Genomic DNA, 18,152 nt, shown 5'->3' on the forward strand with positions numbered 1-18,152 from the left:
ATAAGGAATTATGGGGAGCTCTATATTGCTAATAAGAAATTGAAGACTATTGCCTCCTTCTGCAACCTGCTTTTGATCCTTTATGGTGATGTTTCCATTATTGATCAACTGTGGGGCATGGAAGAGGTGAGAAGTATTTTCTTTGACACGCGCGCACACACACTAGTTTCCATTCACCAAACTAAAATTCCTCATAAAAGATGCGCCTGCAAGAAAGAAAGCGTATGCCTATACATTCCCCTTCTTTTGCCCACAAGGCAAATCGCAGGTTAAAGTTTCATCAGAAACAGACCCTTCTGAGGATGTTGCTCTCCTGTGTCCCTTGCGGCTCTTTTACTGGTCCCTCCTACTGAACCCTAAAGCTGGCGCTGAGGGGAGGGCTTCCGATGACTGCAATGCTGAACGGGCAGTGTGCGCTTGTGCACACTGGCCCATGCGCCATTTGTCTTACGAGCATGCCACAAACCCGCCGAAAATCTTACGATTTTCGGTTGGTTTTCCAACATGCTCGTAAGACAAACGACGTGCGACCATACAATAGAAACGGACGCACGCCTTCCATACACCTGCCGATTATCGTACAATAATCGGCAGGTGTATGGCCACCTTTAGTCACTTCTGCATCTTGTAGGGATCAGTGGTAGAAACCAGTGAGGGCCATGGGTGACAAAGGAGATCAACACTCCTGGAAGTGTTGCTTTTAGAACCAACACTTCCAGGAGTGCTTTGTCTTTAGTGGGGCGGAAGGCAGGCGGCAGGAAAGGCCAGTGTATACTTTTTACTTGACATGAACATCTTTTACGGGGATTGTAAGTTGTGGCAAGATCACTTTAAAGGAGAACTATGAGGTGAGTGCTTTTCACTCACCTCATAGTTCTAGCCGACCTGTGACAATGAGACTGTCACAGGTCGGCTCAGTAGATCGGGAAGTGAGCGAACACATAACGGCGTTCGCTCACTTCTCGATCCTGTCACCGCTCTCTGCCGTGACAGGGGAGGTGCTGGATTCCCCGCTCCGATCCGCCGGCGCTGACTGGGGAGGGGGCGGGTACAGCTGGCTCTGCCTTTAGATAGGCAGAGCCAGCTGTCACTCACGCAGCTGGGCGGATCCAGACATAATTGTCGGGATCCGCTTCATCTGCGGCATCTCAGTATACCGCGAGCAGCAGCTCGCACTATAGTGCGGCGTCTCAGTATATAGGGAGCTTTAGCTTGCGGTATACTGAGCTTAGGGTGACGGGAGGACGCTAGTTTGTATCCTCCTGTTACCCTAAGGAGAACTATGGGGAAAAGCCCTGACCCCATAGTTCTCCTTTAAAGGGAAACCATTATGATCTTAGTGTCCACTGTTCAGTCTGTCTTTCTTGTTGAACAGGAGGGTTACTTTGTTCAAACTCAAAATAGAAAGATGTTGTCACTGTCTAGTGGACATGTGACCCCCTGATGAGTTGAATGCAGCCCTCTGCAATGGTGCTCCTATAGAAAATTACTGAATGAGTCTCCTGATGAATTGGCTTTCTTTTTAGGGTAAGGCTGCCATGTTGACTAGGAGTCCTTAAATTCGTGCACATCAGCAGCATTCACAATTCTCTCGTCTGCCATCCCAGCTTGAGAGCTGGAGACCCGTCATCCCTCCATAACACTCTGCAGATTTTTTTGTTGATTCATTTTATTTTCTTTGCATGAAAACTCATAGCTGCATTATTTTTAAGTCCCTCCTGAGACATATTGCTGACACGGCATCCAGACTAAGGGCTGGAGTAGTAACCATCTTCTGTATGATATTGTAGACAGTACCACAACCTGGACTGGAAGTAGAACAGCAGCTTACACACCCAATATGTCTCACCACCAGAACGGACATCTTCAGCACCATCCACCCATGCCCCATCCCGGACATTACTGTAAGTTTCTTTTCCAATCCTGTTTTAATACATTGCTCAGTTCCATCCATGTCTTTCTTCCTTATAGGGCTCTTCGCTATAGTCTGTCAGTTCTAAGCTTGGCAACAGTTGTATAACCGTTCAGTTGACCGATGTCCATCTGTAGTCTGTTATAGTTTGCATGAACAAAGGCAATGACCTTTGGGGAATGGGGGCCACCTGAGAGCATTTCTTTAAAGGGCAATGCCTCCCAAAACTGATGGATCCAAGCACAACTAAAAATCATAATTTGCTGCTCAGAAGGGTTTTCAGGTGCAAGAAGCTTTTGGGTTGCTCAGCCCTTCTTGATCCATACAAATTCGGATGTGGGCGAACCTTTTAAAGGATAGATGTCGGTAGGAAAATGTTATGACAATGTGTGTGTCTTCCAGCACACACTACGAGATGCTTCTTATGTACTTTTATTTCTTTTGGAAATATCGGATACCCATGGAATAGGGATGCACCAATACCGTTTTTTTTTAGTATCAAGTGCGAGTACTGATAGTTATATTTCGCTACTTGCCAATGCCGGTACTTCCGGTAGCATGGAGCCGTCTTCCCATGCAAGCCGGGCAGCGTGTCCTTACCCGCTGCCCAGCTTCCTGTTTGGTTGGGAAGCCGGCTCCATGCTGATTGGCCAGGATGCTGGCTTCCCGGACAATCCGCATTGAGCTGGACAAACCGCATGGAGCCGGCTTCCCGGTCCAATCAGAAAGCTGAGCCATGAGTCATTACTCGCGCCCCGGCTTCCTGATTGGCCGGGACAATGTCTTCATGTTCCTTCGCAGCACTGCTGGTCAGAGGAAATCTTCCTCTGACCGGAAGTTCCGGTATCGGGATAAGTATCGAAGCATTTGGGCGATTACTCGTACTCGCCCAAATACTCTGTGTCGGCACCAATACTAGTATCGGTGCATCCCTACCGTGGAACCCAGGCGTGTAGCAATGTGGCAATCCCAGCTTGGGGGGTGAAATTATCTGGAATGCGCTCTCTGCTCCCTATCCTGCAATGCACACAAGTCTGAGATCTGCTTACCATCATTTAATGGTCTCCTCTCTTCCCAAGTCAGAATTGGGATGAGTGTGTGCAAGCAGGATGGGAGGTTCCTGGCCATGCCAGATAATCTTCCAGAATAAAGGTAGATTGGTCAACGTTTTGGGTTCTGTTTTTACAATAGTGCCTCGATAACCTGCCTAGACGGCGTGACAGTCCCTCCTGATAATTCCCCACATCTAGGTATAGGATGGTGTCTGAGCATAGCTGGGTGAGTGACGTCTATATCCTCCCAGCCAGACCTCTAGTTCGACAGTGTTTCGGCCTGGCGCTTGTCCTCTCGGGCCCAAGCACTGTCACATGGGGAAAGTCACATGCTCCCCAGTATCTGGTAACCTGGCCCTGACAGAACGATTAGGCTGGGAGCACAAGGAGTATAAAATCAGTCAGTGTATCTTGGTGGGGTTCAGTAGGGTAGGTGGGCTGTCGGCAGACTATATGGGCAAAGTGACATAGTCTCTTTGAAATATTTAAGGAGAGCAAAGTTGTAAAGCAAATCAGTTCTGAAGCTTTTAATTTTCCTGAAAGGAAAACAGATTTGTTCTGTTTACAGCTCACACATTCACAGTGTTTGATACAAAAGTGTGGATTTGATGGAGTAGAGGCAGTTCACTTTGAATGTTGGTGGATAAGTTGAAGCTGTGATCATTATGAATCATGTGCTAGCACAAATCCTGTTTTTAATGTGTCTCGCACAGGACTGACTAAAGTGAACCCGAATTCACCTTATTCCCCCAACATTCGACGTTCACTTTGTGGTGAACAGCCTCTACTCTTAGTAAATCAACCCTGATATGTCTGCCCAACAACATTCAACCCTGTTATGTCTGCCCCACACTCGTCAACCCTGTTATGTCTGCCCCACACTCGTCAACCCTGTTATGTCTGCCTGCCCGCCCAGCACTCGTCAACCCTGTTATGTCTGCCTGCCCGCCCAGCACTCGTCAACCCTGTTATGTCTGCCTGCCCGCCCAGCACTCGTCAACCCTGTTATGTCACCGCTCTCGTCCACCCTGGTATGTCTGCCTGCCCGCCCGCCCAGCACTCGTCAACCCTGGTATGTCTGCCTGCCCGCCCGCCCAGCACTCGTCAACCCTGGTATAAATTTTGTAAAAGCTGAAGAAAACAGGGACTGTTCCTGGCAACCTTTTGGTTCTAAAGCGGAAGCAGACATTTGGTTGTTGCCAGCACAATCCTTTTTTTTTTTTGAAGGAATTATGAAGAATCTGTTGTTTTTCAGTCCCCAAGATTGTCGTAATATGGGAACAGCAATTTTATTTTCTATCTCCCTATCTCACTTATTCTTATCTAATGTATGTTCTCACATTTTTTTCTACATTGATGTAATTTGGTTTTAAAGCATGATAGTCTATAAGATCAATACAAAGTGATTTAAGAAGTGAGAATTTTGTTTTGCAGGGCCTGTTCACAATGAACTCTCATTCCAGCCTCCAATTTCCAATCACCCAGGTGAGTATGAATATGCATTTGGCAATAAATCTTAAGCAAGCTTTCCTCAATTATTGTGCAGTCAGCATCTTAAAACCCACAAGATGCCATAGTAGTAGTTTGTTTTGGTGTTAAAGTGTTGCTGAAGTTTAACTAAATGTACTGCAGTTATTCTAATTCTTTTAGCAAGCATAGCATACAATTCCTTCAGGGAGATAAAAGAACCACCACATTGTCTTTGTGCCAACTTTGTAAGCGGGGGTTCCAGTGTCTCTTTTAATTGTGGAAGCGGACTATACCATAAAGAGGGTTGATACTTAAAGGAGAACTATGAGATGAATGATTTCCACTCACGTCATAGTTCTAAGCCGACCTGTGACAATGAGACTGTCGCAGGTCGGCTCAGTAGATCGGGAGGTGAGGGAAAACATACCGGGTTCCCTCACCTCTCGATCCTGTCACGGCTCTCTGCCGTGACAGGGGGAGGGGCTGGATTCCCCTCTCCCCGCTCCGATCTGCCGGCGCTGACTGGCGGAACGGACGGGGGAGGGGGCGGGTACAGCTGGCTCTGCCTCTAGATAGGCAGAGCCAGCTGTCACTCACGCAGCTGGGCGGATCCCGTCATCTAAGTCGGGATCCGCTCCAGGTGCGGCGTCTCAGTATACCGCGAGCTGTAGCTCGCGGTATACTGAGCTTAGGGTGACGGGAGGACGCTAGTTTGTGTCCTCCCGTTACCCCAAGGAGAACTATGGGGAAAAACACTGACCCCATAGTTCTCCTTTTAAGCTGGGGGTGTTCGCAGAAAGTACTTGGTAAATATAGTATAAAAAAACAAAACAAAACTACATATATTACTACATAATATTAAAGCCAAACCTTGTTTTTCAGGAAGATGTAGAGTTTTCTATGTCTGTCTTGGTTGGATTGCATACAAGGAAAGATTTGTAGATGTAGATGTTTTTATGTTTTGGGGAAAAAACTGGGTATAGTAAAACTGTTAATACTTTTATTTCTGTGTTTCATACTGTAATTGTCTAAAGCAAAACAGAGGCACACTGACCTCTACAGATTGCAGTGGCCTCAATATGTCATGGGCCATTGCTGTCAGTTTCTGACAGTGATCACATGACTGGGAACCTCTTTGATTGATTGGTCCTGATCATTGTTGGGGGTAGAAGCTGTCAGTAACAGCTGAGATTGAGAGCAACTGCACAACATGCTGGTAGCTGTCAAAGGGATGACTTAAATGACTGCATCCCCTGCACAAGGAGCAATTATCTACAGATACAGGAAGAGATGTCTGATTATTAATTTGTTTTTCTTTTTCCAACAGCCCCGGAGTACTGGTGCTCTATTGCTTACTTTGAAATGGATGTTCAAGTGGGGGAGACCTTTAAAGTCCCTTCAAACTGTCCCATTGTCACTGTCGATGGTTATGTAGACCCATCTGGTGGTGATCGCTTCTGCTTAGGTCAGCTGTCCAATGTACATAGAACAGAAGCTATTGAAAGAGCAAGGTAAGATATGCACTGGAGGGCAGAGCAGACACCACAGCCTCAATGTTTTATAAATGCTTTATCAGACCGTGGAGCACTGCAGTTCTCATATGAAGGCTAAAGGTGGCCATACACTCTACAACCATCGCAAGACTTTAGTCTTGCGATGGTTGTAAAGGGATTAAAAAAACGTACGATCTGCCTATCTTGGACAGGCAGATCGCACTCTCGATCATCGCAAGCCCGCCCTCCTGAGGGGCGGGCTTCCGATGACCGCAATGCTGAACGGGCAGTGTGTGCGTGCGCACACCGGCCCGTTCAGCATTTATCTTCCGAGCACCGTTCTAACCAGCCGAGAATCCCGGCTGGTTTTCGAACATGCTGGTTCGACAGAAGACGTGCGACCGTACAGTAGAAACGGTCGCACGTCTCCGTTCACACTGCTCGATTATCGTACGAAAACCCGATCGCATACGATTATCGTACGATAATCGTGCAGTGTATGGGCACCTTTACTGTTTATATTGGGGCACACCCACAAACACTACATATCCTTAGTATGTAGTACATGGATTTTCAGTTTACTTGTAAAATGTTTCCCAACCACATACAAGCCCATACAGTCTTTTTGTTCACGCTCTCTGTCTTTAGTGTTCAGCACTTCTGCATTTCAGCACAGGGGTCCTCAGTTTGAATCCCAGCCAGGATGCTATCTGCATGGAGTTTGCAGGTGCATAAGTGGATTTCCTTTAGGTACTCTGGTTTCCTCCCACACTGCAAGGACATGCCGGTAGTTCAATTGGATCCTGTCTAAAGTGGCCCTAGGATGTGTGTGTGTGCATGGAGGTGTCCGTGTTAGATAGGGACATTATTATTATTATTATTCAGGATTTATATAGCGCCAACAGTTTGCGAAGCGCTTTACAATATAAGGAAGACATTACAACCACAATACAATTCAAGACAAGATAGTAAGGAGGCGTCTGCCCGTGAGGGCTTACAATCTAATAGGGAGGGGGAAGTGATAAATGAGGTGGTAGCTGTGTGGGGATGAATTGTTTGAGAACGTGATGGTTGAGTGGTTGGTTGAGGTGGGATAGGCTTCCCTGATGAGATGAATCTTAAGGGATCGCCTAAAGACAGAGTGGTAGATAGACAGGTTGGGGTAAAGAGTTCCAGAGGATGGGAAAGACTAGAGAGGTCCTGGAGGTGAGCATTGGAGGAGTTGACGAGGGAGCTGGAAAGCAGGAGGTCTTTGGAAGAGCGCAGGGGACGGCTAGGGTGATGCTTGAGACCAGGTTTCAGATACAGAGTTGTGGATGGCTTTGTAAGTGGTTGTTAATATTTTAACTTTTATCCTTAGTGCACTGGCTTTCAACTGCCCAATGTAAATTTCTGGGTAAATACCTGTAATTAATAAATAAATGTTCTATCCTCTACTGGTAGTTGACGCACGCAAACTGAATCCCTGAGTAGTGTCCCAATGAGTGTGACTGAAGTACGTGTCTCTATTTTGCTCCCATGATAACTCCTATCATGTCCTTAAAGTCGAGGTGGTGTAGTTTTTAGGATTTTCACTTTTTCAGCTTTTTGTTCGTTGTACCAAGTGCGGTAACCCAAAACTTGCTAGCACAGTCTTGCCCTTATCTAAATTAAAGACCTTTTGAGTTTTATCAGCTCCAGTGTCCTTGTTATGTATGCGATGCTTTTCTGCATGTTCCATGTTTGTGTGGCGCTGAGAGTTCTCTTCTCTCTCAGGTTACATATAGGTAAAGGAGTGCAGCTGGAGTGTAAAGGCGAAGGTGACGTGTGGGTGCGCTGTCTTAGTGATCATGCCGTGTTCGTACAGAGCTATTACCTGGACAGAGAAGCAGGGCGCGCTCCTGGGGACGCCGTTCACAAAATTTATCCAAGTGCTTATATTAAGGTAATTCTACAATGAAATGTTTCCTTTCAATATGTATTTCATATATTTCTCAAAATGAAGACCCTCTGTACACTGGCGTCAGAAGAAGGTGCTAAGTGCAGGTCTTAAAGGTTTATTAAACCCTCAGCGTTTATTTTGCATGGATCTACTGCTAGCAAGCTGTAGATCTATGCAAAAATATTAACAACAAACTTTTTCAAGCAGGTTAAAACTTACCTGTGTCGGGGCGTGGCTTGGCTATGGCGGCGTAAGGAAGCACATTGCTTGAGCTCTGCTATCACCTGGGACTTTTCATTTAACCACGGCATCCCAAAACCTCGTTTTTGATGTCTCAGAAGACCAAACCCCGATTTAACAACGACAGAAGCTCTCAGACATCCTTACAGCGATTTCTCTCCACACCTGCCGCCTCTACTCGCAGCTACTCCAAGGGGCAAATGGCCCCCGAGATGCAAGGTACGGCTTCGCAGCCTACTACTCCTCCTCAACCCCGGGAACCCCCGGCCTTGCCGTCCGCCCCTGATCCCAACGACCTCGAACTCCAGAGAGAGGCCACCTCTACACGCTGCTCCAGCCCCATCGAAGAACCTCGTCTCCCACTCACGACGACGCCGTCGCAATCTCCCTCGCTATCCACTAGCGAAATCTCCGCTATCTTGCTCTCCCTCCCCACGCGGCAGGACATGGCCGCCATAGTCTCGCAAATGGAGACCGCGCTGAAGAGGCACATAGCCGGCATCCACGCATCCGTCTCTCACCTGAAATCATCTGTCGTCGCCTTGTCCAACGATCAGGCGACTCTGCCCCGGCCGATTGATCGCCTGGAATCGGGTTCGGCCTCGTATGAACGGCGCCTCTCCGACCTACAGCTCCAGCAGGACTACCTCGAAAACAGGTCCCGTCGAAAAACAATATCAAGCTACGCGGACTGCCGGAAGCCACGACCTCGTCCGGCCTTCGCCCCACTGTGACCGCCACCCTCAACTCGATCGTGGACAAGGCCCCGGAGTCCCCATTGGAGATATACCGGGTGCACCGCGTGGGGATCCCAAGACCGGACGGAGATATGCGGCCCAGAGATGTCCTATGCCGCGTGCATTTTTTTGCGGAGAAGGAAACCATCATGCGCAAGGCCTGGCTGAAGGGTTCAGTCCCCTTTGACGGCGCAGATGTCTCAGTTCTGCCAGATCTGTCCCGCCGCACCCTCCATATGCGGAGGATCCTCCAGCCTCTCCTCGCGGTGATACGTAGGGCCGGAGCCCTGTACACTTGGGGCTACCCCTTCAGCCTCAACGTCCGTCGGAACAACCGGACCTTCAATCTCTGCCACCCACTACAACTGGCCGACTTGTTCTCCTTCCTGGACTCCCAACCCGTGGATGTGCCAGACTGGCTGAAACCCGACCTGGACCCCGAACCTCGCCCCGTACCCCTACGTAGACGACGCCGGAGCTCCTCCCGAGGCAGGCCCAGACCGACCCATCCTGCTCCGACCATCAATGAACCCTGACTTCCCGATGATTGAAGGGTGTGGGATCGTCCCCCGTCCAACGTCTCCCTGGAGTGGACTTCCAGATCGTATATCAGCAGGTACCGGACAGCTACCCTCACACGCTCTTTGACCCCCTAGTCGTTCCAACCGACACCCTCTAACTAGAGAGGTCTCTCACGTCTTGGATGTGAGCCGCCCCCCTCACAGTCTGAACCCACCCGCGGTGGCGTCCGGCCCTATCCCGTGCATCCCGATACGGCTGCTCACCATCCTACCTTGGGCCCTGTTCCGGGATGCATCCCACAACCCCGGCTCGCCTGACTTAGGCCCCACGGCCTACCTTCCCCCCTCGTCACGCGCTGCATCGGGAGACTCGCTGAACCGTGCCATCGGGGAACACGCGATTGCAAGACTGGAGACGTTTCTACCTGTTACCCTTCAGAGGGTGGCTGTTCCCTGTCCTACGTGGGGGCGACCTGGCTCTCCACCCTGATCTCCCTCTCCCTGGCTGTCGGCCCGGGGACCCCTTGGGATCCCTCAATGTTGTATCTTTTGAGACGTTATTCCCTTTTTTTTGTTACCCCCCCCGTACCCCTCCTGACCCCACAACCCCTCTTTTCTCCATCTCTACCCTCTTCCCCTTTTCCCCCACTGTCATACCCTCCTACAGACCGCTGTGGTAATACCGCGACCTGACCTGTGGGCCTCGGCTCCCCTGCTCCTGACCGGGTAATCACCCTAGATTCTTTCATGCAACGAGACCCGACAGCAGGGGCCCCGAATCACCGCACCCATGTCATCAGGATCTAGGCCGCGACACTTGCCTTTTCTATTGCTACATATTTGTTTCACCCTTTGTTTTCCGTTTCTGTCCATGATTGATGTCTATATTGAGCTAGTAATGACATGTATGTACTTCATATTTGGACACCCCTTTGAAAAACCCGTTTGTATACGTGGAAAAAATGTTTTCTTCAATAAATAAAGAATTTATAAAAAAAAAAAAACTTACCTGTGTCTTCGCCGCGCTCCCATCCAAACATCTGAAAAATCTCGGACGGCCGCATAGAATCTTGGGGCGGGCGCATGTGCAGTTTAGATGTTCGGCCGGGAGACGAGGAGAGACACAAGGTAAGTCTATAGAGCAGCGTGCACCCGCACAGACTCCATGGGACATCAGAGGAGTCGGCGCTGGATCGGAGACCCGCACCAGCGCTGGAGGGACAGCTAAAAACTACAGGAAAGAAGATGATCGGATTAAGAGGCATCATTTAAAGGGGTTCTAAACCCTCAGCCTTTTTTTTTTTTGCATATATCTACTGCTAGCAAGCAGTAGATAATATGCAAAAGGTTTTTTTAAAAACCCAATTTAACCGGTTTAAACTTACCGCTGTCTTCCCTGCGCACTCCTGTCCGAAACTGTGAAACTGCACGGGCGGCAGCAAAGCACCTTGGGGCGGGCGCATGCGCAGTTCACATTTTTGGCCGGGACGCGAGGAAAGACACAAGGTAAGTCTATGGACGTGTGCACCCGCATGCAGACAACATGGGAGAGTACGTGCCAGCAAGCTCAGAGGAGTCAGCGCTGGATCGGAGATTCGCCGCAGCGCTGGAGAGAAGGCTGAAAATTACAGGAAAGAAGATCGGGTTAAGACATCATTTAGGGTAAGTGCTTCAACGTTGGTTTGAGGGGAAAAAATATTTGCCTTTTTAATGTCACTTTAAGTCCTTACACCAGCATGGGGGTGGGGGGCATTTTATCCATTAATGTCACTTAAAGATTGTCAAGTGCTCCCCAGATGCCCGTGCCTAAAGTGTATGTCTTGGCAAAAGAAACAAAAAGTACATTGCTGGAATACATTTTTTTTTTTTTTTAATGATATCCAAAATGTATGTGATTTTTGTCCTGCTTCCAGTGAGCTCCTAACATCCTCGTGTGTTCTGACAACGCTGCTGCACTGAAATCTTAAAATCAGTTGCTGAAGAGTTATGCGCACTCAAGTTTTCTGTTATTTTTGTCTTATTTCTTGTTTGTATCACAATAAAAAATGTTTTGCATCTATAACGTGGTAGGCATGTTGCGTAAATCCAATGATTCAAACCCACCCAAAAAATCCATTTGAATTCTAAGTGGTAATGCAACAAAGGGGAGGGAGAAGGAAAGGGATGGGGGCAGGTGGGGTTCTTTAGTCCGGATAGCTAGGAGCAGTGTATAACTGATATGAATGCATCAGATTCTGAGGACACAGGGCGTTTTCAGCTCACTGGATTTCTGGCGGGATATTACATTAAAGATATAACAAAACTATTTAAGTGTTATATTTAACAGAACAAAAGGGAGAAAATAGTTAATTGTTCCAGTTTACATTCACTTTAACTGGGATTTTGTTCGATTGCTGACACATTTCTTTTCTTCTGGCCTCTAGTATGGTCTTTGTGGCCTTATTATGAACACTGCCGGGAGGAAGGTTTGCTTGTAGCCATAGTTGCTGATCATATTTCTCTGGATCGTTTTGCCCAAGTATAATATAAAGGAGGATATTTCCTTCGCTCCAGTTTTATATAAATGGGCCGTGGATTATGAATACCTTTTTTACGATCTCTTTTCCCGGTCTCTAGGTGTTTGATCTGCGTCAGTGTCATCGACAGATGCAACAGCAAGCAGCCACAGCTCAGGCCGCAGCAGCAGCACAGGCCGCAGCCGTAGCTGGTAACATACCCGGGCCAGGGTCTGTTGGTGGCATTGCACCAGCCATAAGTAAGTGAATTACATGTACCAGTTATTTGTACATGTTTATTATGCGTTGTTTTACATCTTATAGAAGATTGAAATGCATTCCCAGTGGCAGTTAGGTTTGTACAGAACAAGGCTAGACTAACTCCGGCCCTCCAGCTGTGGGGCAACTGCAAATTCTATTGGACATTACAAGAATCTGACAGCCACAGGCATGACTCTCAGGGGCAGGATGATGGTATTTGTAGTTTCACCACAGCTGGAGGGGAGGGAGGGTAGTTTGCCCCTTGTATAGAACAAGCATGAATTTGCTCTCCAGTATCCGTTATGGTGGCGTTTAGAGGATTTCCTTAACTGGGGAGAGTTGGAGAGTTACAGATCTTGTGTTAGAAGAGAACTAAACCCAAACCATTCCTTTTGGCTTTAGTCTCAAAAGAGTAAATTTACTAATGTCCTCCTGTGACCCAAAGTCAGCATCCAGTGGGCTACTGGCCCCTATTTGCAGAGCCGCGCCGAAGCTGGGAAGGATCCCAACAGTTGTTGGGATCCACCCCGCTGCCTGATTGACAGCTGGCTCTGCCTCTCTAGAGCAAGCTGTGCCCACTTCCTCCCCTATGTGTCCCCTCAATGAGCACTGGAGGAACGGAGTGGGGAGGGGACAATCCCTGCAGGGAGCGGTGACTGACACTCACTCACTACACTATGCAGGGAGAAGACCGTGAGCTGATCAGTGGTTCGTGATCACTCTGCTCTCGATCTAAAGAGCCAGTATGTGACACCTGCAGTGTACCACACCAGCTCCAAGTGTTGGGAAGAGTACATTTTACTCTCCCAATACTTCTCCTTCCTGTAGTATAAAGATGAAAAATAAGATATTAAATTGGGTACGCGGGGGGGTTGGGTGCATTTTGTTCTTTCTGGAGCTTATTTTACATCCAGAACACCACAAAAAGCCACCGCTTCCAAGTGCACAGTCTGCCCATATCTGTGGGCACAGGTCTTCTTGATTGCAAAATGGGGCTGTGCTGTGTGACAGGGCTGTGTATATCTTAAGATTGGATGGAGAGACATACAAATTCCTTTGGCAGGTAGAAAGCCTTCTATATATGCATTTCATCCATGCATTTAGCTGTTTGCCTGGAGATCAGTTTTATATGGTACACCAGGCCTAGAGACAACAGTCGCATGGAATCCTATGACAAGAGGTTGCTGTGGCTTATGAAGAAAGTGATGATTGTAACTCCCTGGATAGCACTTGCATTGTATCATCTTTGCTGGTCGCCTTCGGCTGCTGTCTTTTGTCTTTGAAGTAGAAAATTAACTCCTTCCTGTGCACAAATAGCTGATGAGTTTTCTCCTTTCCCAGGTCTATCCGCAGCAGCGGGAATCGGTGTCGATGACCTCCGTAGGCTGTGCATTCTGCGGATGAGCTTTGTGAAGGGCTGGGGTCCTGATTACCCGAGGCAGAGTATAAAGGAGACCCCATGCTGGATCGAGATTCACTAATATATATAAATAGATATATATATATATAAAAAAATATGCACATAACTTCTCCCTCTTACTCCAGGTCAGGGTAGATTCAGACTTTTATTTGGGGCCCTGAGAGTTACATTTCTCGAATTAATTTTTCACACTTGATTTGGCCTGATATAATGAATTATTATTTTTTTATGAACTGTTGAGTATCATTGACATCTGAACTGGCCACATAACCAACTTTGCTGTTTCTGGGGAGCGACCCTTTTTGTAGGGAAGGAAAGGGGGCAGCAGGGTTAGAATCAGACACACGTGGAAGAGTTAAAAAAAAAAAAACCTGCGACCTGCCTACAATCGCACCTTAGCATGTGCGTAGGCTCCGGGGAACGTCTGCTCTTATGGTAGAATAAGTGCTTTGCCTGCACAGTAGAGAAGCCGGGCAATTTTTTCCCCCCTAGAACACCAGAATGCATGTTAATGGTGAAGTTTAATCTGCTTATATTTTGCCTTCCCTGGTTCCTCTCTAATCAAAATGCTAATTAATTTTTTTTTTTTAAATAAAACTTTTCCACTTTCATTTCATACCTTATTTTAGACCCAGTGATGTCCTCAATAGGTCATTGTATTTCTCTATGCCGTGCAGGCAGATTATGGCTGGTAGTAGAGGGCGACAGGGTGCTGTATATAGCTTCTTGAAAACATGACAGCATCTTGCCTCAGTACTCCTCTCAGAACCCTCAGCCCTAATACAAGCAGTGGGCTGGATCTTGGGAGGAGTTTTGCAAATATCAAAATTCCATGATGGGTGGTTGGGAGGAGTCGGCGTTCCTAGGACGGCCGTGCTTAAATACAGACCATCGTAGGTAATGCTCATATGTGAAGCTGAGCCTCTATGATTGAAAGAATCAATACATGAAAAAGGTCAGGACTAGATGATGCTGGACGTCCTCCAGCCAGGAAATGAGTTGGGCTTTATCTGACTTGCTGCAGCTTCTAATGCACATTGTGAGAAGCTCTGTGTGCAGTGAAATTAGAGTAGAGGAGCCGGTACAACTGTGCAAGACTGAAGGGAAGGCCGGAGTTCAGCTTTAACTGCTCTACAGCAAATGGCTGCAGTTAAGAGTGGCCCTTCATTTCACAGCGATACTTTGCATCTTTAGATCTCTTACCACGATGGTTTGTGAATTAAATATTCATGAGCTGCAGATAGCAGCAGTTTAATTTTTCACTTGCAAGTCAGAGTGAGCCTGGTGGAAGGCTGCAGTGTAACCCTGCACTGCAAGACCAGCAGAGAAAGACGAGGTGCAGATAGGTTTATACAGAATCTGACTGACGCATGCTTTATAGGGAAATATGCTGAAGTCAGTTGGTGGTGTTTTAAAAAAAGAAAAAATCTTGGGGGGTTTTTTTTTTTTCCCCCGTCTGACTTTTTTGCATAAGGAATCCTGGTGCCAATTACAGGTAGTTGTATAGCGCCGGCAATGTGCACAGCGCTACAGTGCACATTGACATCAGTCTCCGCCCTCAAGGAGCTTACAGTCTAAGGTCCCTATTGCAGGCACATACAGGAGTCAATTAACCTTCCATCATGTATGTGGAGCGTGGGAGGAAACCAGAGTACCCGGAGTTCAAGCACAGGGAGAACATGCAAACTCTTTGCAGATAGTGTCCTGACCAGGATTTGAACCAGGGACCCCCAAGGCAGAATTGCTAACCACTAAGACACTGTGCTGACCCATTTAATGGCTGCAACACGATAGTTCACCTTTGTTGTAGAATGTTACATGCATTCCAACACCCCCCAGTAGATGAAACCTTTTTTTTTTTTTTTTTAAATAAGGTTCTTTTCATCGTTGGGCTAACTTTACTTTAGGCCATAGCTGTAAAAAAATAAGTCAAGGCAACTGGACTTGCTGTATTTTTCTTGAAGACTTTTCACTGGCCATCCGACCAGCTTTCTCAATTCAGAATGACTTGTACAAAAATTCTCTGGGTTACATAAATGGCCTCTTTCACACCTCTTTTGAACCAGTCCTCCTCCCTGACTAGGATGTGTACTTGACTGTCTTCAAAGGAGCAACCTTTTTCCTTTTAGATGTAGGTACGCTGCCCAATCCTGACCAGAGGGTTTGGCTCTTCTATGCTGTGCCATAGGCTGGTGCAGCTGATGTTTTGTTTCACCGACATACAATTCTGAGAGCTCCTCACTGCACTGGACTGCATACACAATGTTGTTCATCTTGTGTTTTGGCGTTGTGTCTTTTGGGTGAACCAGTTGTTGCCTTGCTGTATTGCTGGGTTTAAAGCAGACAGGGATGTGATGTTTTTTTTTTTTTAAAACCCTTCTGAGTTTTTGTAAAGGTGAACTATCAATTTTTAAAGTGGAACTAAACCTTTCTTTACAGTCGAACAGCGACATCGTAGCCCGTTTAGAATCTGCGTTCGGCCATGGTGCTTGCACTTGTGATCCGCTATGACATCAGCCATTTCCGTGCCTTGGTTGGGAGCGGACAGAACCGCACTGGTATCTGTGACGGTTATCACCAGAGGCCTTGAATGTTACCGTTTTGGGTGGTGGGTTGACTTCCGCTTTAATCACTTATCTGAACGGCTTTGCACTGCTTCAGTAACTCCCAAATGTGCACTGTCCATGACAGTTACAAAATGAGCCTTGCCAAGGGGTTTGCAAAATGAGAGCGTGGTGTACTGATCACAGGGAAAACCTGTCTGCAGTTGGTTTAAAAAATGCAGTAGGCAGATTGTATTATTGATGTGAGATAAATGGAGATATCCATGACAGATGGTGACAGGAAATAGATTAGATTGGGGAAAGCTGTAGTGTGTTGATGTCACATTTATTACAGACATGCAAAAGGCATTTATGCTTTGAGGCCCATTCACCCCGGATCCGTTGCATCGTGATATGTTTACCAATGGATGCTAACGGAAGGGCACCGTAAAATGAATGGGGCTAGCTCACACCACTCTGTTGGGCTGGAAAAAAAAAAGTAGAACATTAGTTTTATTCCAATTTCCTTCTCATCCGTTGCAATCTGTTTTTCAACGGATGCCAATGGAAGGGCGCCGAAAGAGGAATGGGGCTCGTTTATACCGGAAAGATATGGCAGTGTTATGCAACGGATCTGGTGTGGACTAGCCCCATTCACACCCATTCATTATTCCATGCCCTTCCGTTTGCATCCGTTGAAAAACGCATTGCAACAGATCAGAAGGAAATTGGAAGGTACAGTTGCAAGTCTACAGACTCCATTGGCCTGCGATTTCCTTCTGATTTTGGTGTGAATGGGCCCTTCAATCTTAAGTTTTTTTTTGTTGGTGTTCAACATGTACTTTCACAGAACTTGAGAGGTATATAGCTCTGTAATGGAAAAAGACTGTTTAAAGATTGGACAGACTGTGGTAGAACACTACATAACTAATACTTATTGTAGTGAGCTAATAAGTGCATAGTTCACATAGTATATTGGGCTCAGCCATTGTAAAAGATGGAAGGGGTGGATGAATGGTTCATAGTATATTGGACTCGGCCATTGTAAAGGATAGAAGGGGGTGGATGAAGGAATGGTTCATAGTATATTGGACTCGGGCATTGTAAAGGATAGAAGGGGGTGGATGAAGGAATGGTTCATAGTATATTGGACTCGGGCATTGTAAAGGATAGAGTGGATGAATGAAGTGTTTACACTATATTGGACTTGGCCATTCTATTGTAAAGGATAGAAGGTGGTGGATGAAGGAATGGTTCATAGTATATTGGACTCGGGCCATTGGAAGGGGTGGGTGGATGAATGAAGTGTTTACACTATATTGGACTTGGCCATTCTAAAGATGGAATGGGTGGATGAATTTATGGTTCATAGTATATTGGACTCGGGCCATTGGAAGGGGTGGGTGGGTGGATGAATGAATGGTTCATAGTATATTGGACTCGGCCATTGTAAAGGATAGAAGGGGGTGGATGAAGGAATGGTTCATAGTATATTGGACTCGGGCATTGTAAAGGATAGAAGGTGGTGGATGAAGGAATGGTTCATAGTATATTGGACTCGGGCATTGTAAAGGATAGAAGGTGGTGGATGAAGGAATGGTTCATAGTATATTGGACTCGGGCCATTGGAAGGGGTGGGTGGATGAATGAAGTGTTTACACTATATTGGACTTGGCCATTCTAAAGATGGAATGGGTGGATGAATTTATGGTTCATAGTATATTGGACTCGGGCCATTGGAAGGGGTGGGTGGGTGGATGAATGAATGGTTCATAGTATATTGGACTCGGCCATTGTAAAGGATGGAATGGGTGGATACATAAATGGAGAACCTTTTTGGGTTCTGCCCATCTTGATTTGGCTATCTTGATGTAACACACGCATGGGAGTTCATTCATCCAACACATACTGAAATTATACACCAAGGCAGGCAGCCTTGGCACTCCAATCCCGGTGACACTACAAATGCCATCTTGCCTGTGTCTGTCTGTCTTGCTGGAGGTAATGCTGGAATGCCAAGGTTGCCTACCGCTGTTGTACACTGAGCCGCGCATGCTCAACCAAGTGTCAAGAAGTTTGCCAAAAGA

At 46.9% G+C, this 18,152-nt stretch overlaps 1 protein-coding gene across 1 annotated transcript in view; it reads left to right on the forward strand.

The window, feature by feature from the left end:
* Positions 1-13,583, forward strand: part of SMAD4 (SMAD family member 4) — a 24,244-nt gene extending 10,661 nt beyond the window's left edge. Inside the window, exons 6-11 of the mRNA XM_018561016.1 lie at positions 1,791-1,904; positions 4,399-4,449; positions 5,762-5,945; positions 7,683-7,851; positions 11,963-12,101; positions 13,444-13,583. Coding sequence (XP_018416518.1) covers positions 1,791-1,904; positions 4,399-4,449; positions 5,762-5,945; positions 7,683-7,851; positions 11,963-12,101; positions 13,444-13,583 — 797 coding nt within the window. The remainder of the gene's footprint in view (positions 1-1,790; positions 1,905-4,398; positions 4,450-5,761; positions 5,946-7,682; positions 7,852-11,962; positions 12,102-13,443) is intronic.
* The last annotated feature ends 4,569 nt before the right edge of the window (positions 13,584-18,152 follow it).

Source organism: Nanorana parkeri, unplaced genomic scaffold (genome assembly GCF_000935625.1).
Source record: "Nanorana parkeri isolate BGI_ZX_2015 unplaced genomic scaffold, ASM93562v1 scaffold492, whole genome shotgun sequence".
Lineage (NCBI taxonomy): Eukaryota > Metazoa > Chordata > Amphibia > Anura > Dicroglossidae > Nanorana > Nanorana parkeri.